The following is a 21715-nucleotide window of genomic DNA, read 5'->3' on the forward strand; positions in this document are numbered from 1 at the left end:
CAGGTGAAAGTTATGTTCCCTTATTGATGTCACTTGTTAAATCCATTTCAATCAGTGTAGATGAAGGGGGGAGGAGACGGGGTTAAATAAGGATGTTTAAGTCATGGGACAGTTGAGACATGGATTGTGTCTGTGTGCCATTCAGAGGGTGAATATGGGCAAGAAAAGCGCATCGTTTTGAATGTGTAAAGAACTGCAACACTTCTGGGTTTTTCAAGCTCAACAGTTTCCTGTTTGTATCAAAGAATGGTCCACCAACCAAAGGACATCCAGCCAACTTGACACAACTGTGGGAAGCTATGGAGTCAACATGGACCAGAATCACTGTGGGAAGCATTGGAGTCAACATGGACCAGAATCACTGTGGGAAGCATTGGAGTCAACATGGACCAGAATCACTGTGGGAAGCTATGGAGTCAACATGGACCAGCATCCCCGTGGAACGCTTTCAACACCTTGTACAGTTCATGCCCCCAACGAATTGTGGCTGTTGTGAGGGCAAGAGGGGAGTATGCAACTCGATAGTCGGAACGTGTTCCTAACAGTTGGTATACTCACTGTGTATTAAATTGAGATATTAAGATATACGTCGATAGCCACTGACCTGTGGCACAGTCGTGTCCGGTCCAATTGGGATCACAGCTGCAGGTTCCGGTGTCTGTCAGGAAGGCTCCGTGTCCAGAACACTGGTCCATGCAGGACGCCCTGGTGTTCTCACACCCCGACCCGCCCCAGCCCACGAAACAGTGGCACTCTCCACGTACACAAACCCCACGCCCGGAACAGGTAGGGTCCAGGCAGTCCACTGGAAGAGAGAGAGAGATATACAGAGACAGAGAGAGAGAGACAGAGAGAGAGAGAGAGAGAAAGAGAGATATACAGAGACAGAGATAGATAGAGAGAGAGAGAGAGAGAGAGAGAGAGAGAGAGAGAGAGAGAGAGAGAGAGAGAGAGAGAGAGAGAGAGAGAGAGAGAGAAAGAGAGATATACAGAGACAGAGATAGAGAGAGAGAGAGAGAGAGAGAGAGAGAGAGACAGAGAGAGAGAGAGAGAGAGAGAGAGAAAGAGAGATATACAGAGACAGAGACAGAGAGAGAGAGAGAGAGAGAGAGAGAGAGAGAGAGAGAGAGAGAGAGAGAGAGAGAGAGAGAGAGATAGAGAGAGAGAGAGAGAGAGAGAGAGAGAGAGAGAGAGAGAGAGAGAGAGGGAGAGAGAGAGAGAGAGAGAGATAGAGAGAGAGACAGAGAGAGAGAGAGAGATAATTAGATACACATGCAACACAGAGAGCAGGAAGACAGTCACACAGAGAGCAGGAAGACATAGTCACACAGAGAGCAAAACAACAAAGCCACGACACAGTCACTGATATACAGAGTTAGGCAGGTACACAGTCACTGATAGACAGAGTTAGGCAGGTACACAGTCATTGATAGACAGAGTTCAGGTACACAGTCACTGATAGACAGAGTTAGGCAGGTACACAGTCACTGATAGACAGAGTTCAGGTACACAGTCACTGATAGACAGAGTTAGGCAGTCAACACAGTCACTCCAGTCTCCTGCTGTTTCCAGTGTCCCCCCGGGCCTCCAGCCCTCACCCACTGGGCCACCCTGGCATCTCTATCAGACAGCCAGGGGACAAGGGGAGAATGATCTCTACATGGGGGAACAATAACCGTCCACAGTGGGGACTGGGATTCAACGCTCTAGCTTAGTGTTTAGTGCATGTTACACCCTTACAAAGCAGACACGAGCTGACATCTACAGAGAGGTCCACTAGCACTCTCTGAGCCCTGGGAAGAACAGAAAGGGGATTTACAAACAGGCAAATGACAAACCTTCCTTCACAGCAAAACTCATAAAACAGAAGAGGAGGAGAGGAAGGATGGAAAAAAGGAGAGATCAAGTAGAGGACACAGAGAGAAGAGGAGAAGTGATGAGTAGAGGACACAGAGAGAAGAGGAGAAGAGAGGAGTAGAGGACACAGAGAGGAGGAGAAGAGAGGAGTAGAGGACACAGAGAGAAGAGGAGAAGTGATGAGTAGAGGACACAGAGAGAAGGGGAGAAGTGATGAGTAGAGGACACAGAGAGAAGAGGAGAAGAGAGGAGTAGAGGACACAGGAGGAGAAGAGAGGAGTAAAGGACACAGAGAGAAGAGGAGAAGAGAGGAGTAGAGGACACAGAGAGAAGATGAGAAGTGATGAGTAGAGGACACAGAGAGAAGAGGAGAAGAGAGGAGTAGAGGACACAGATAGAAGAGGAGAAGAGAGGAGTAGAGGACACAGAGAGAAGAGGAGAAGTGATGAGTAGAGGACACAGAGAGAAGAGGAGAAGAGAGGAGTAGAGGACACAGAGAGGAGGAGAAGAGAGGAGTAGAGGACACAGAGAGAAGAGGATAAGTGATGAGTAGAGGACACAGAGAGAAGGGGAGAAGTGATGAGTAGAGGACACAGAGAGAAGAGGAGAAGAGAGGAGTAGAGGACACAGGAGGAGAAGAGAGGAGTAAAGGACACAGAGAGAAGAGGAGAAGAGAGGAGTAGAGGACACAGAGAGAAGATGAGAAGTGATGAGTAGATGACACAGAGAGAAGAGGAGAAGAGAGGAGTAGAGGACACAGATAGAAGAGGAGAAGAGAGGAGTAGAGGACACAGAGAGAAGAGGAGAAGAGATGAGTAGAGGACACAGATAGAAGAGGAGAAGAGATGAGTAGAGGACACAGAGAGAAGAGGAGAAGAGATGAGTAGAGGACACATATAGAAGAGGAGAAGAGAGGAGTAGAGGACACAGATAGAAGAGGAGAAGTGATGAGTAGAGGACACAGAGAGAAGAGGAGAAGAGATGAGTAGAGGACACAGATAGAAGAGGGGAAGAGAGGAGTAGAGGACACAGATAGAAGAGGAGAAGTGATGAGTAGAGGACACAGAGAGAAGAGATGAGTAGAGGACACAGAGAGAAGAGGAGGAGAGAGGAGTAGAGGACACAGAGAGAAGAGGAGAAGAGAGGAGTAGAGGACACATAGAGAATAGGATAAGAGATGAGTAGAGGACACAGAGAAAAGAGGAGAAGTGATGAGTAGAGGACACAGAGAGAAGAGATGAGTAGAGGACACAGAGAGAAGAGATGAGTAGAGGACACAGAGAGAAGAGGATAAGTGATGAGTAGAGGACACAGAGAGAAGAGGAGAAGAGAGGAGTAGAGGACACAGAGAGAAGAGGAGAAGAGATGAGTAGAGGACACAGAGAGAAGAGGAGAAGAGAGGAGTAGAGGACACAGAGAGAAGAGGAGAAGAGATGAGTAGAGGACACAGAGAGAAGAGGAGAAGAGAGGAGTAGAGGACACAGAGAGGAGGAGAAGAGATGAGTAGAGGACACAGAGAAGAGGAGAATAGATGAGTAGAGGACACAGAGAAGGGGAGAAGAGATGAGTAGAGGACACAGAGAGAAGAGGAGAAGAGAGGAGTGGAGGACAGATGGAAGGAGAGGACACAGAGAGCAGAGGAGAAGAGAGGAGTAGAGGACACAGAGAGAAGAGGAGAATAGATGAGTAGAGGACACAGAGAGAAGAGGAGAAGAGAGGAGTGGAGGACAGATGGAAGGAGAGGACACAGAGAGAAGAGGAGAAGAGAGGAGTAGAGGACACAGAGAGAAGAGGAGAAGAGATGAGTAGAGGACACAGAGAGAAGAGGAGAAGAGATGAGTAGAGGACACAGAGAAAAGAGGAGAAGAGAGGAGTAGAGGACACAGAGAGAAGAGGAGAAGAGAGGAGTGGAGGACAGATGGAAGGAGAGGAGAGGGGAAGACCTTGACAAGAACAGGTTTCCCTTAATGTAAAAGCATGCTGGAGGGTTGGCCACAGGGCTCTAAGTATTCCACTACAAAGACAATAGGGAGCCATTTGGGACGCGTCATCTGTGGGAAGTGACAACATCAGCTATGGGAAGTGACACATCAGCTGACACATCAGCTGTGGTAAGTGACATCATCAGCTGTTTGGAAGTGACATCATCAGCTGTGGGAAGTGACATCATCAGCTGAGGGAAGTGACACATAATCTGTGGTAAGTGACATCATCAGCTGTGGGAAGTGACATCAACAGCTGTGGGAAGTGACACATCATCTGTGGTAAGTGACACATCAGCTGTGGGAAGTGACATCAACAGCTGTGGGAAGTGACATCAACAGCTGTGGGAAGTGACATCAACAGCTGTGGGAAGTGACATCAACAGCTGAGGGAAGTGACACATCAGCTGATGGAAGTGACATCATCAGCTGTGGGAAGTGACATCAACAGCTGTGGGAAGTGACATCAACAGCTGTGGGAAGTGACATCAACAGCTGAGGGAAGTGACACATCAGCTGTGGGAAGTGACATCAACAGCTGTGGGAAGTGACATCAACAGCTGAGGGAAGTGACACATCAGCTGTGGGAAGTGACATCAACAGCTGTGGGAAGTGACATCAACAGCTGTGGGAAGTGACATCAACAGCTGTGGGAAGTGACATCAACAGCTGAGGGAAGTGACACATCAGCTGATGGAAGTGACATCATCAGCTGAGGGAAGTGACATCATCAGCTGAGGGAAGTGACACATCAGCTGATGGAAGTGACATCATCAGCTGAGGGAAGTGACATCATCAGCTGAGGGAAGTGACACATAATCTGTGGTAAGTGACACATCAGCTGTGGGAAGTGACATCATCAGCTGAGGGAAGTGACACATCAGCTGTGGGAAGTGACATCATCTGCTGAGGGAAGTGACACATTAGCTGAGGGAAGTGACATCATCAGCTGAGGGAAGTGACATCATCAGCTGAGGGAAGTGACATCATCAGCTGAGGGAAGTGACACATTAGCTGAGGGAAGTGACATCATCAGCTGAGAGAAGTGCATGCGGGTGTGACATCAGTGAGCACTTATAAGGATGAGAACACTATTCAATCAAGTTTACAGCTTGTTGAGAAGATGCACAATACCTGTCCTGATTATATACACAATACCTGTCCTGATTATATATACAATACCTGTCCTGATTATATATACAATACCTGTCCTGATTATATATACAATACCTGTCCTGATTATATACACAATACCTGTCCTGATTATATACACAATACCTGTCCTGATTATATACACAATACCTGTCCTGATTATATATACAATACCTGTCCTGATTATATATACAATACCTGTCCTGATTATATACACAATACCTGTCCTGATTATATATACAATACCTGTCCTGATTATATATATACAATACCTGTCCTGATTATATATACAATACCTGTACTGATTATATATACAATACCTGTCCTGATTATATATATATACAATACCTGTCCTGATTATATACACAATACCTGTCCTGATTATATATACAATACCTGTCCTGATTATATATACAATACCTGTCCTGATTATATATACAATACCTGTCCTGATTATATATACAATACCTGTCCTGATTATATATACAATACCTGTCCTGATTATATACACAATACCTGTCCTGATTATATACACAATACCTGTCCTGATTATATATACAATACCTGTCCTGATTATATATATACAATACCTGTCCTGATTATATATACAATACCTGTCCTGATTATATATACAATACATGTCCTGATTATATATACAATACCTGTCCTGATTATATATATACAATACCTGTCCTGATTATATATACAATACCTGTCCTGATTATATATACAATATCCATCCTGATTATATATACAATACCTGTCCTGATTATATACACAATACCTGTACTGATTATATATACAATACCTGTCCTGATTATATATACAATACCTGTCCGGATTATATACACAATACCTGTCCTGATTATATATACAATACCTGTCCTGATTATATATATACAATACCTGTCCTGATTATATATACAATACCTGTCCTGATTATATATACAATACATGTCCTGATTATATATACAATACCTGTCCTGATTATATATATACAATACCTGTCCTGATTATATATACAATACCTGTCCTGATTATATATACAATATCCATCCTGATTATATATACAATACCTGTCCTGATTATATACACAATACCTGTACTGATTATATATACAATACCTGTCCTGATTATATATACAATACCTGTCCGGATTATATACACAATACCTGTCCTGATTATATATACAATACCTGTCCTGATTATATACACAATACCTGTCCTGATTATATACACAATACCTGTCCTGATTATATATACAATACCTGTCCTGATTATATATACAATACTTGTCCTGATTATATATACATTGCGTTCTATAAAGTATTCAGACCCTTTGACTTTTTCCAAATTTTTTACGTTACAGCCTTATCCTAAAATCGATTAAACAAATAAAATCCTTATCAATCGACACACAATACCCCATATTGACAAAGAGAAAATATGTTTTTAAATTGTTTGCAAATGTATTAAAAATAAAAACAGAAGTACCTTATTTACATAAGTATTCAGACCCTTTGCTATGAGACTCTACATTGACCTCAGGTGCATCCTGTTTCCATTGATCATCCTTGAGATGTTTCTACAACTTGATTGGAGTCCACCTGTGGTAAATTCAATTAATTGGACATGATTTGGAAAGGCACACACCTGTCTATATAAGGTCCCACAGCTGTCAGTATATGCCAGAACAAAAACCAAGTCATGAGGTCGAAGAATTGTCCGTTGAGCTCCGAGACAACATTGTGTCGAGGCACAGATCTGGGGAAGGGACCCAAAACATTTCTGCACAATTGAAGGTCCTCAAGAACACAGTTGCCTCCCTCATTCTTAAATGGAAGAAGATTGGAACCACCAAGACTCTTCCTAGAGCTGGCTGACCAGCCAAACTGAGCAATCAGGGAAGAAGGGCCTTGGTCAGGGAGGTGACCCAGAATCCGATGGTCACTCTGACAGTGCTCTAGAGTTCCTCTATGGAAATGGGAGAACCTTCCAGAAGAACAACCATCTCTGCAGCACGCAACCAATCAGGCCTTTATTTTAGAGTGGCCAGAAGGAAGCCACTCCTCAGTAAAAGGCACGTGACAGCCTGCTTGGAATTTGCCAAAAGGCACCTAAAGACTCTCAGACCATGAGAAACTAAATTCTCTGGTCTGACGAAACCAAGGTTGAACTCTTTGGCCTGAATGCCAAGTGTCTGGTGGCAGCATCAAGGTGTGGGGATGTTTTTCAGCGGCAGGGATTAGGAGACAAGTCAGAAAAGAGGGAACGATGAACGGAGCAAAGTCCAGAGAGATCATCGATGAAAACCTGCTCCAGAGAGCTCAGACTGGGGCGAATGTTCACCTTCCAACAGGACAATGACCCTAAGCACACAGCCAAGACAACGCAGGAGTGGCTTTGGGACAAGTCTCTGAATGTCCTTGAGTGGCCCAGACAGAGCCAGCACTTTAACCCGATCTAACATCTCTGGAGAGATCTGAAAATAGCTGTGCAGCGACGCTCCCCATCCAACCTGACAGAGCTTGAGAGGATCTGCAGAGAAGAATGGGAGAAACTCCCCAAATGCAGGTCTGCCAAGCTTGTAGCGTCATATCCAAAAGTCAAGGGGTTAACATAATTAAAAAATATATAAAACCTGTTTTCGCTTTGTCATTATGGGGTATTGTGATGTCATTATGGGGTATTGTGTGTAGATTGATGAGGAAAAATATGTATTTAATCAATTTTATAATAAGCCTGTAACATAACAAAAACAGCTCAAATAAGCAAAGAGAAATGACAGTCCATCATTACTTTAAGACATGAAGGTCAGTCAGTCCGGTCAATCAAAAGTTTCTTCAAGTTCCGTCACAAAAACAATCAAGAGCTATGATGAAACTGGCTCTCATGAGGACCGCCACAGGAAAGGACAGACCCAGAGTTACCGCTACTGCAGAGGATAAGTTCATTAGAGCTACCAGCCTCAGAAATTGCAGCCCAAATAAATGCTTCACAGAGTTCAAGTAACAGACACATCTCAACATCAACTGTTCAGAGGAGACTGTGTGAATCAGGACTTCATGGTTGAATTGCTGCAAAGAAACCACTGCTAAAGGAGACCAATAAGAAGAAGAGACTTGCTTGGGCCAAGAAACACGAGCAATGGACATTATAGACCGGTGAAAATCTGTCCTTTGGTTCGTTGAGTCCAAATTTGAGATTTTTGGTTCCAACTGCCGTGTCTTTGTGAGATGCAGAGTAGGTGAACAGATGATCTCCGCATGTGTGGTTCCCATCGTGAAGCATGGAGGAGGAGGTGTGATGGTGTGGTTCCCACCGTGAAGCATGGAGGAGGAGGTGTGATGGTGTGGTTCCCACCCTGAAGCATGGAGGAGGAGGTGTGATTGTGTGGGGGTGCTTTGCTGGTGACACTGTCAGTGATTTATTTAGAATCCAAGGCACACTTAACCAGCATGGCTACCACAGCATTCTGCAGTGATATGCCATCACATTTGGTTTGCGCTTAGTAGGACAATCATTTGTTTTTTCAACAGGACAATGACCCAACACACCTCAAGGCTGTATAAGGGCTATGTGACCAAGAAGGAGAGTGATGGAGTGCTGCATCAGATGACCTGGCCTCCACAATCCCCCGACCTCAACCCAATTGAGATGATTTGGGATGAGTTGGACCGCAGAGTGAAGGAAAAGCAGCCAACAAGTGCTCAGCATATGTGGGTACTCCTTCAAGACTGTTGGAAAAGCATTCCAGGTAAAGCTGGTTAAGAGAATGCCAAAACTGTGCAGAGCTGTCATAAAGGCATAAAGGGTGGCTACTTTGAAGAATCTAAAATCTAAAATACATTTTGATTTGTTTAACACTTAAAAATAAACTGTGTTATAACATAGTGTTGATGTCTTCACTATTATTCGACAATGTATAAATTGTAAAAAAATAATGAAACACCCTTGAATGAGTAGGTGTGTCCTAAACTTTTGACTAGGTGTCTCCAAACTAAGCTAGATGGTGTCATTACAGGCCTGGCTTTGATCACAGGCTGCATCACAACTGGCCGTGATCGGGAGTCCCATAGGACGTCACACAATTGTCCCAGCGTCGTCCGGATAAAGGGGAGGGTTTGTCCGGGTGGGCTTTACTTGGCTCGTCGCGCTCTAGCGACTCCTTGTGGCGGGCCGGGCGCCTGCAGGTTGATCTCAGTCGTCAGTCGAACAGCGTTTCCTCCGACACATCGGCGGGTGTTAAGAAGCGTGTGGTTTGGCGGGTCACGTTTCAGAGGACGGATTACTCAACCTTCGTCTCCAGAGCCCATTGGGGAGTTGCAGTGATGAGACAAGATGGTAACTGGGGAGAAAAATGGGGTAGTGGCCAGACACTACTCCAGCTAGTGGGGGCACCGGGACAGCGTTACGTCATCTCCTCTTTATCGTTACATAAAAGGCTCTAAAGATCCGTTAGAATGAGACAGAGAAGATCCCAGGACTCTCCAGATCTGCGTCCCAAATGACCCCCTATTCCCTATGTAGTGGGCTACTTTTGACCAGAGCCCTATGCAGGCTTCTGCACTATACAGTATGGTAGCGCACTATATAGAAAATAGGGTGTCATTTGGATCTCAGCCCAGGTCTCTCGCTCGGTAGGCAGATGGTTTGGGGGCGCCAGGCTCAGAGAGGCAGAGAGATCAGAGGCTAGGTCCAACTGACATCACTGTCTCTCCTGGTAATTAATCATACTGGCTGAAGGTCGTAGGAGAAGAAGGGTAGGGGTGCTTGTGGGTCTCTGCTGCGCCATACAGCTAATGGTTCCCAAACCCTGATAGAATAGGGGTGTGCAGGGGCTAGGGAATGTCAGGAAGCACCATCTATCAAACTCATGGGGGCCATTACTCATCTGAAAATGAGAGGTTTCAACAGACTGACAAACACAATGGCTACTTCAATTTCATCCTGTGTTTCCTCTCCTCTCCTCTCCTCTTTTCTCTTCCCTTGCTCCTTCTCTCTCATCATCCCCAGATAGCAGCAGCTGTTAAATGGATTACAGAGATCCCTCCTCATCATCCCCAGATAGCAGCAGTTCTTAATGGATTACAGAGATCCCTCCTCATCATACCCAGATAGAAGCAGCTGTTATTGGATTACAGAGATCCCTCCTCATCATCCCCAGATAGCAGCAGTTCTTAATGGATTACAGAGATCCCTCCTGATCATCCCCAGATAGCAGCAGTTCTTAATGGATTACAGAGATCCCTCCTGATCATCCCCAGATAGCAGCAGTTCTTAATGGATTACAGAGATCCCTCCTGATCATCCCCAGATAGCAGCAGCTGTTAAATGGATTACAGAGATCCCTCCTCATCATCCCCAGATAGCAGCAGTTCTTAATGGATTACAGAGATCCCTCCTGATCATCCCCAGATAGCAGCAGTTCTTAATGGATTACAGAGATCCCTCCTGATCATCCCCAGATAGCAGCAGTTCTTAATGGATTAAAGTCACACTTTCCCTCTTTGCAAATTAAACTCATTGGATTTTCAGATAACAAAGGGGATTGTTTAGTGTGGATAATAGAAAGCCCTGGACCCTCTGTACATAATGAATAGGGAATAGAGGAGGACAGAGAGAGAGAGCAAGAGACAGAGATAGCCAAAATCACAGTTCAAATTGGCAAAAAAACACACCAGATTTCTATCAACAGCTTAAACCCTCTAGAATCTGAAGTCAAATGTCTACTGATGATCTGGTGCTTCTGCCCCCGACCAAGGAGGGCCTACAGCAGCACCTAGATTTTCTGCACAGACCTGGGCCCTGACAGAAAATCTCAGTAAGACAAAAATAACGGTGTTCCAAAAAAGGTCCAGTTTCCCAAGAGCAACACAAAAAACTATACGTACCTCGTCCTAAACATCAACACCACAGATAACTTCCACAAAGCTGTGAACGATCTGAGAGACAAGGCAAGAAGGGCCTCCTTCTACGCCATCAAAAGGAACATACAATTTGACATAACAATTGTTTTTACATTGGATAGAAGTAAAAGATCCAAGCATTCTGACCTCAGAATGGACCTTCTGGCCAATGAGGAGGGTTGATCCAAGCATTCTGACCTCAGAATGGACCTTCTGGCCAATGAGGAGGGTTGATCCGAACGTTCTCACCTCAGAATGGACCTTCTGGCCAATGAGGAGGGTTGATCCAAGCATTCTGACCTCAGAATGGACCTTCTGGCCAATGAGGAGGGTTGATCCAAGCATTCTGACCTCAGAATGGCAGTAGAGAACCCAAGCTATCTGGCTAAGGTTGGCAGCTTGCTAGCTACTTCCAGACACAAATGAGAGAACACCTCACTCTGACCATTTTACTCTCCCTAACTGGGCTGGTTAGGCTGTTTTCATGTTATCCAGAGCGTTGGTGACTGTAACCGTGCTGCTGGCAACAATTTCATTACGCTTTTTTGCCAACGTTTATTGACACCGGCCATATTCAACGGGTGTTGAGCGTTCGTACATTTGCTTTAACTAGCAAAGCAATGTAGTCAGGGAAATACAGTGAAATGTTCATCTTTACCCTCTACAGGGATAACTCTACCCTCTACGGGGATAACTCTACCCTCTACAGGGATAACTCTACCCTCTAAAGGGATAACTCTACCCTCTACAGGGATAACTCTACCCTCTAAAGGGATAACTCTACCCTCTACAGGGATAACTCTACCCTCTACAGGGATAACTTTACCCTCTACAGGGATAACTCTACCCTCTACAGGGATAACTTTACCCTCTACAGGGATAACTTTACCCTCTACAGGGATAACTTTACCCTCTACAGGGATAACTCTACAGGGATAACTCTACCCTCTACAGGGATAACTCTACCATCTACAGTGATAACTTTACCCTCTACAGAGATAACTCTACCCTCTACAGGGATAACTCTACCCTCTACAGGGATAACTCTACCCTCTACAGGGATAACTCTACCCTCTACAGAGATAACTCTACCCTCTACAGGGATAACTCTACCCACTACAGGGATAACTTTACCCTCTACAGGGATAACTTTACTACAGGGGTAACTTTACCCTCTACAGGTATAACTCTACCCTCTACAGGGATAACTTTACTACAGGGATAACTCTACCCTCTACAGGGATAACTTTACCCTCTACAGGGCTAACTCTACCCTCTACAGGGATAACTTTACTACAGGGATACCTCTACCCTCTACAGGGATAACTCTACCCTCTACAGGGATAACTTTACTACAGGGATAACTCTACCCTCTACAGGGATAACTTTACCCTCTACAGGGATAACTCTACCCTCTACAGGGATAACTCTACCCTCTACAGGGATAACTTTACTACAGGGATAACTCTACCCTCTACAGGGATAACTCTACCCTCTACAGAGATAACTCTACCCTCTACAGGGATAACTCTACCCTCTACAGGGATAACTTTACTACAGGGATAACTCTACCCTCTACAGGGGTAACTTTACCCTCTACAGGGGTAACTTTACCCTCTACAGGGATAACTTTACTACAGGGATAACTCTACCCTCTACATGGGTAACTTTACCCTCTACAGGGGTAACTTTACCCTCTACAGGGATAACTTTACTACAGGGATAACTCTACCCTCTACAGGGGTAACTCTACCCTCTAGAGGGATAACTCTACCCTCTAGAGGGATAACTCTACCCTCTAGAGGGATAACTCTACCATCTACAGGGATAACTCTACCCTCTACAGGGATAACTCTACTACAGGGATAACTTTACCCTCTAGAGGGATAACTTTACCCTCTACAGGGATAACTCTACCCTCTACAGGGATAACTTTACTACAGAGATAACTTTACTACAGGGATAACTTTACTACAGGGATAACTTTACTACAGGGATAACTTTACTACAGGGATAACTTTACTACTGGTATAAATTTACTACAGGGATAACTTTACTACAGTGATAACTTTACTACAGGGATAACTTTACCCTCTACAGGGATAACTTTACCCTCTTCAGGGATAACTTTACTACAGGGATAACTTTACTACAGGGATACCTTTACTACAGGGATAACTTTACCCTCTAGAGGGATAACTTTACTACAGGGAAAACTTACTACAGGGATAACTTTACTACAGGGATAACTTTACCCTCTACAGGGATAACTCTACCCTCTACAGGGATAACTCTACCCTCTACAGGGATAACTCTACCCTCTACAGGGATAACTTTACCCTCTAGAGGGATAATTTTACCCTCTACAGGGATAACTTTACCCTCTACAGGGATAACTCTACCCTCTACAGGGATAACTCTACCCTCTACAGGGATAACTCTACCCTCTACAGGGATAACTCTACCCTCTACAGGGATAACTCTACCCTCTACAGGGATAACTCTACCCTCTACAGGGATAACTCTACCCTCTACATGGATAACTCTACCCTCTACAGGGATAACTCTACCCTCTACAGGGATAACTCTACCCTCTACAGGGATAACTCTACCCTCTACAGGGATAACTCTACCCTCTACAGGGATAACTCTACCCTCTACAGGGATAACTCTACCCTCTACAGGGATAACTCTACCATCTACAGGGATAACTCTACCCTCTACAGGGATAACTCTACCCTCTACAGGGATAACTCTACCATCTACAGGGATAACTCTACCCTCTACAGGGATAACTCTACCCTCTACAGGGATAACTCTACCCTCTACAGGTATAACTCTACCATCTACAGGGATAACTCTACCCTCTACAGGGATAACTTTACTCTCTATGGGGATAAATTTACCATCTACAGGGATAACTCTACCCTCTACAGGGATAACTCTACCCTCTACAGGGATAACTCTACCCTCTACAGGGATAACTCTACCATCTACAGGGATAACTCTACCCTCTACAGGGATAACTCTACCCTCTACAGGGATAACTCTACCCTCTACAGGGATAACTTTACTACAGGGATAACTCTACCCTCTACAGGGATAACTTTACCCTCTACAGGGATAACTCTACCCTCTACAGGGATAACTCTACCCTCTACAGGGATAACTTTACCCTCTACAGGGATAACTTTACCCTCTACAGGGATAACTCTACCCTCTACAGGGATAACTCTACCCTCTACAGGGATAACTCTACCCTCTACAGAGATAACTCTACCCTCTACAGGGATAACTTTACTACAGGGATAACTCTACCCTCTACAGGGATAACTCTACCCTCTACAGGGATAACTCTACCCTCTACAGGGATAACTTTACCCTCTACAGGGGTAACTCTACCTAGAGCTCCAGAAGAATGTACATTAAAGCCTGTTGATATAGTTAATAGATATAGAAATAACCTTATATGTGCTGGCCATCTTGTTTATTCAAGTTTGATTACTCTACTACTGGGCTAAGCTGCACCCAAAGACTAATTTACACGTCTGTAATACGAAAAAGACAGATTTGGAAAACTTTAGACTTTTCTATTTTAAATCACACTTCACCTTCATAACAGTGCACTCATTTGGAAGACAGAGTCCACCATATTCTTTAGGGAACAATTATTATAAAATATATTTTTAATTTAACCTTTTTTTAACTAGGCAAGTCAGTTAAGAACAAAATCTTATTTACAATGACGGCCTGCCCCGGCAAAACCAGGACGACGCTGGGCCAATTGTGCTCTGGAATGGAACCAGGGTCTGTAGTTCCTTAGACCTGCTGTGATACAGCCTGGAATGGAACCAGGGTCTGTAGTTGCTTAGACCGCTGTGATACAGCCTGGAATAGAACCAGGGTCTGTAGTTGCTTAGACCGCTGTGATACAGCCTGGAATGGAACCAGGGTCTGTAGTTCCTTAGACCGCTGTGATACAGCCTGGAATGGAACCAGGGTCTGTAGTTGCTTAGACCGCTGTGATACAGCCTGGAATGGAACCAGGGTCTGTAGTTTCTTAGACCGCTGTAATACAGCCTGGAATGGAACCAGGGTCTGTAGTTCCTTAGACCTGCTGTGATACAGCCTGGAATGGAACCAGGGTCTGTAGTTGCTTAGACCGCTGTAAAACAGCCTGGAATGGAACCAGGGTCTGTAGTTGCTTAGACATCTGTGATACAGCCTGGAATGGAACCAGAGTCTGTAGTTGCTTAGACCGCTGTGATACAGCCTGGAATGGAACCAGGGTCTGTAGTTCCTTAGACCTGCTGTGATACAGCCTGGAATGGAACCAGGGTCTGTAGTTTCTTAGACCGCTGTGATACAGCCTGGAATGGAACCAGGGTCTGTAGTTGCTTAGACCGCTGTGATACAGCCTGGAATGGAACCAGGGTCTGTAGTTCCTTAGACCGCTGTGCCACTCGGGGGCCCAAGCAGGAGTCTGTAGTGAGTTACTCACTTTTGAAATATAAATTAAATCTGTGTGATCCTGGTCAAACTCTGATAAACATCACTTTCTTCACAGTTCTCTTCATCTATTAATTAATTAATTAATTCCTCCATTAATTAATTAATTAATTAATTAATGCATGCACCCATTAATGAATGAATTCATCCATTAATTAATTCATCCAATAATTAATTAATTACTTAATGTATTCATCCATCCGTTAATTAATACATTTATTAATTAATTCATGCATTCATTAATTCATCCATTCATTAATTAATTCATATATGCATTCATTAATTCGTTCATTAATTACTCCATTCATTCATTCACCTTCTTCGCAGTTATCTCCCTTGTATGCAGGGTTACAGATGCATGTCCCCACGATGCATGTCCCGTGGCCAGAGCAGGTGACGTCTATGCACTGGTTGGTCGGTACATCGCACTCCCCGCCCTTCCAGCCACTGTGACACATGCATCGCCCTTTGAGGTACTGGCCGTTCCCACTGCACAGCACCGGACAGGACGCTTTGAAGAGGGACAGATGGACACACAGACACATAGACAGTCAGATAGCACCACAGTTTGAATGCACTCCATCAACCAGAGCTTCAAAGAATAATCCCCTAGCAAAGACAGTGATGAACAGTTTGGTTTCCTAACTAACGTTGTGTGAACACTAACAGGGGAGTGATGCCAGCTCCAAAACGATGTACTAACTACAATATCTGGGTGTTATATCAAAATAAAATGTATATATAAAGCCCTTCTTACATCAGCTGATATCTCAAAGTGCTGTACAGAAACCCAGCGTAAAACCCCAAACAGCAAGCAATGCAGGTGAAGAAGCAATATATATATATATATATATATATATATATATATATATATATATATATATATATATATATATACTAACTACAGTATATAGGTGTTATGTACTAACTACAGTATATATATATTATGTACTAACTACAGTATATATATGTTATGTACTAACTACAGTATATATATGTTATGTACTAACTACAGTATATATATGTTATGTACTAACTACAGTATATATGTTATGTACTAACTACAGTATATATATATGATGTACTAACTACAGTATATATATGTTATGTACTAACTAAAGTATATATATGTTATGTACTAACTACAGTATATATATGTTATGTACTAACTACAGTACATATATGTTATGTACTAACTACAGTAAATATATATTATGTACTAACTACAGTATATAGAGGTCATGTACTAACTACAGTATATATATGTTATGTACTAACTACAGTATATATATGTTATGTACTAACTACAGTATATATGTTAGGTACTAACTACAGTATATATATATGTTATGTACTAACTACAGTATATATATGTTATGTACTAACTACAGTATATATATGTTATGTACTAACTACAGTAAATATATATTATGTACTAACTACAGTATATATGTGTTATGTACTAACTACAGTATATATATATATGATGTACTAACTACAGTATATATATGTTATGTACTAACTACAGTATATATGTGTTATGTACTAACTACAGTATATAGAGGTCATGTACTAACTACAGTATATATATATATATAGTATGTACTAACTACAGTATATATATGTTATGTACTAACTACAGTAAATATATATTATGTACTAACTACAGTATATATGTGTTATGTACTAACTACAGTATATATATGATGTACTAACTACAGTATATATATGTTATGTACTAACTACAGTATATATGTGTTATGTACTAACTACAGTATATATATATTATGTACTAACTACAGTATATATATGTTATGTACTAACTACAGTATATATATGTTATGTACTAACTACAGTATATATATGTTATGTACTAACTACAGTATATATGTTATGTACTAACTACAGTATATATATATGATGTACTAACTACAGTATATATATGTTATGTACTAACTAAAGTATATATATGTTATGTACTAACTACAGTATATATATGTTATGTACTAACTACAGTACATATATGTTATGTACTAACTACAGTAAATATATATTATGTACTAACTACAGTATATAGAGGTCATGTACTAACTACAGTATATATATGTTATGTACTAACTACAGTATATATATGTTATGTACTAACTACAGTATATATGTTAGGTACTAACTACAGTATATATATATGTTATGTACTAACTACAGTATATATATGTTATGTACTAACTACAGTATATATATGTTATGTACTAACTACAGTAAATATATATTATGTACTAACTACAGTATATATGTGTTATGTACTAACTACAGTATATATATATATGATGTACTAACTACAGTATATATATGTTATGTACTAACTACAGTATATATGTGTTATGTACTAACTACAGTATATAGAGGTCATGTACTAACTACAGTATATATATATATATAGTATGTACTAACTACAGTATATATATGTTATGTACTAACTACAGTAAATATATATTATGTACTAACTACAGTATATATGTGTTATGTACTAACTACAGTATATATATGATGTACTAACTACAGTATATATATGTTATGTACTAACTACAGTATATATGTGTTATGTACTAACTACAGTATATAGAGGTCATGTACTAACTACAGTGTATATATATATTATGTACTAACTACAGTATATATATGTTATGTCCTAACTACAGTATATAGAGGCTATGTACTAACTACAGTATATATATGTTATGTACTAACTACAGTATATATATATATTATGTACTAACTACAGTAAATAGAGGGCATGTACTAACTACAGTATATATATGCTATGTACTAACTACAGTATATATATTATGTACTAACTACAGTATATATATATATATATATATATATATATATATATATATATATATATATGTATATATATATATATATATATATATATTATGTACTAACTACAGTATATAGAGGTCATGTACTAACTACAGTATATATATGTTATGTACTAACTACAGTATATATATATTATGTACTAACTACAGTATATATATATATTATGTACTAACTACAGTATATATATGTTATGTACTAACTACAGTATATATATGTTATGTACTAACTACAGTATATATATGTTATGTACTAACTACAGTATATATATATTATGTACTAACTACAGTATATATATATATATATATATATATATATATATATTATGTACTAACTACAGTATATATATATATGTTATGTACTAACTACAGTATATATATATATATTATGTACTAACTACAGTATATATATATTATGTACTAACCACAGTATATATATATATATATTATGTACTAACTACAGTATATATATATATATTATGTACTAACTACAGTATATATATATTATGTACTAACTACAGTATATATATATTTTGTACTAACTACAGTAAATAGAGGGCATGTACTAACTACAGTATATATATGCTATGTACTAACTACAGTATATATATATATTATGTACTAACTACAGTATATATATATATATATGTATATATTATATACTAACTACAGTATATATAGATATTATGTACTAACTACAGTATATATATATTATGTACTAACTACAGTATATATATACATATTATGTACTAACTACAGTATATAGAGGGCATGTACTAACTACAGTATATATATATATATATATATATATATATATATTATGTACTAACTACAGTAAATAGAGGCCATGTACTAACTACAGTATATATATGTTATGTACTAACTACAGTATATATACATATTATGTACTAACTACAGTAAATAGAGGCCATGTACTAACTACAGTATATATATACATATTATGTACTAACTACAGTAAATATAGGCCATGTACTAACTACAGTATATATATATATATTATGTACTAACTACAGTAAATAGAGGCCATGTACTAACTACAGTATATATATGTCATGTACTAACTACAGTATATATACATATTATGTACTAACTATAGTAAATAGAGGCCATGTACTAACTACAGTATATATATGTTATGTACTAACTACAGTATATATACATATTATGTACTAACTACAGTAAATAGAGGCCATGTACTAACTACAGTATATATACATATTATGTACTAACTACAGTAAATATAGGCCATGTACTAACTACAGTATATATATATATATATATATTATGTACTAACTACAGTAAATAGAGGCCATGTACTAACTACAGTATATATATGTTATGTACTAACTACAGTATATATACATATTATGTACTAACTACAGTAAATAGAGGCCATGTACTAACTACAGTATATATATGTTATGTACTAACTACAGTATATATACATATTATGTACTAACTACAGTAAATAGAGGCCATGTACTAACTACAGTATATATACATATTATGTACTAACTACAGTAAATAGAGGCCATGTACTAACTACAGTATATATATATATTATGTACTAACTACAGTAAATAGAGGCCATGTACTAACTACAGTATATATATATGTTATGTACTAACTACAGTATATATACATATTATGTACTAACTACAGTAAATAGAGGCCATGTACTAACTACAGTATATATATGTTATGTACTAACTACAGTATATATACATATTATGTACTAACTACAGTAAATAGAGGCCATGCACTAACTACAATATATATACATATTATGTACTAACTACAGTAAATAGAGGCCATGTACTAACTACAGTATATATATATATATTATGTACTAACTACAGTAAATAGAGGCCATGTACTAACTACAGTATATATATGTTATGTACTAACTACAGTATATATACATATTATGTACTAACTACAGTATATAGAGGCCATGTACTAACTACAGTATATAGAGGCCATGTACTAACTACAGTATATATATGTTATGTACTAACTACAGTATATATACATATTATGTACTAACTACAGTATATAGAGGCCATGTACTAACTACAGTATATATATGTTATGTACTAACTACAGTATATATACATATTATGTACTAACTACAGTAAATAGAGGCCATGTACTAACTACAGTATATATATGTTATGTACTAACTACAGTATATATACATATTATGTACTAACTACAGTAAATAGAGGCCATGTACTAACTACAGCATTACTTATCCATGTACTAACTACAGCATTACTTATCCATGTACTAACTACAGCATTACTTATCCATGTACTAACTACAGTATATATACATATTATGTACTAACTACAGTATATAGAGGCAGAACAAATAATAAGCGACTCAGTGAAACAAACAAAGCAGCATTACTAGGTGACTAGGTGTTATGTACTAACTACAGCATTACTTATCCATGTACTAACTACAGCATTACTTATCCAAATTGGAGCAGGTATCTAGCCGTGTTATGCCTCTCTGTGATCTGACTGCTCAGATAAATGAGACCATTAAGCTAATGATCAGTAAGGCGAGCAGGGCTGTGTCCCAAATGGCACCTTTTCCCCCTATATCATGCACTACTTTTGACCAGGGCCCATAGTGCACTATAGAGGGAGTAGGGTACCGTTTCGGGTGCAACCCTAGCAGAGTTTCAGCCTATCAACGATCATCATCCTTTTCATAACAGATGGCTTAGTGAGGATTTGGCCACAATAACAAACACTTTTTTTTAATGTTTTCAAAGAGATATTCTGGCATGGACTCCAAGTGCATGTATTCCATTATGAATGGTTATTACATATTTATTTATATTAATAGTGTTGTATCTACTGAATTATTTCATTTATTTTCAACACGAAGTAGTCTGTTCTGGGGTTGTTACTATAGCAACATGAAGTGGTCTGTTCTGGGGTTGTTACTATAGCAACATGAAGTAGTCTGTTCTGGGGTTGTTACTATAGCAACATGAAGTGGTCTGTTCTGGGGTTGTTACTATAGCAACATGAAGTGGTCTGTTCTGGGGTTGTTACTATAGCAACCTGAAGTAGTCTGTTCTGGGGTTGTTACTATAGCAACATGAAGTAGTCTGTTCTGAGGTTGTTACTATAGCAACATGAAGTAGTCTGTTCTGGGGTTGTTACTATAGCAACATGAAGTAGTCTGTTCTGGGGTTGTTACTATAGCAACATGAAGTGGTCTGTTCTGGGGTTGTTACTATAGCAACATGAAGTGGTCTGTTCTGGGGTTGTTACTATAGCAACCTGAAGTAGTCTGTTCTGGGGTTGTTACTATAGCAACATGAAGTATTCTGTTCTGGGGTTGTTACTATAGCAACCTGAAGTGGTCTGTTCTGGGGTTGTTA

The 21715-nt window shown here is 39.9% G+C and overlaps 1 protein-coding gene across 6 annotated transcripts in view; it reads right to left on the minus strand.

Annotated features, from left to right (window-relative positions):
- The window catches only part of LOC129821062 (teneurin-4-like), a 511923-nt gene that overhangs the window by 56034 nt on the left and 434174 nt on the right, over positions 1-21715 (minus strand). For all 6 annotated transcript variants that reach the window (XM_055878317.1, XM_055878316.1, XM_055878314.1 and 3 more), the window contains 2 exons: positions 15726-15920; positions 605-805 (listed from right to left, as the gene is read on the minus strand). In XM_055878317.1, coding sequence (XP_055734292.1) covers positions 605-805; positions 15726-15920 — 396 coding nt within the window. The remainder of the gene's footprint in view (positions 1-604; positions 806-15725; positions 15921-21715) is intronic.

Source organism: Salvelinus fontinalis, chromosome 23, assembly GCF_029448725.1.
Source record: "Salvelinus fontinalis isolate EN_2023a chromosome 23, ASM2944872v1, whole genome shotgun sequence".
In the NCBI taxonomy this organism is placed as follows: domain Eukaryota; kingdom Metazoa; phylum Chordata; class Actinopteri; order Salmoniformes; family Salmonidae; genus Salvelinus; species Salvelinus fontinalis.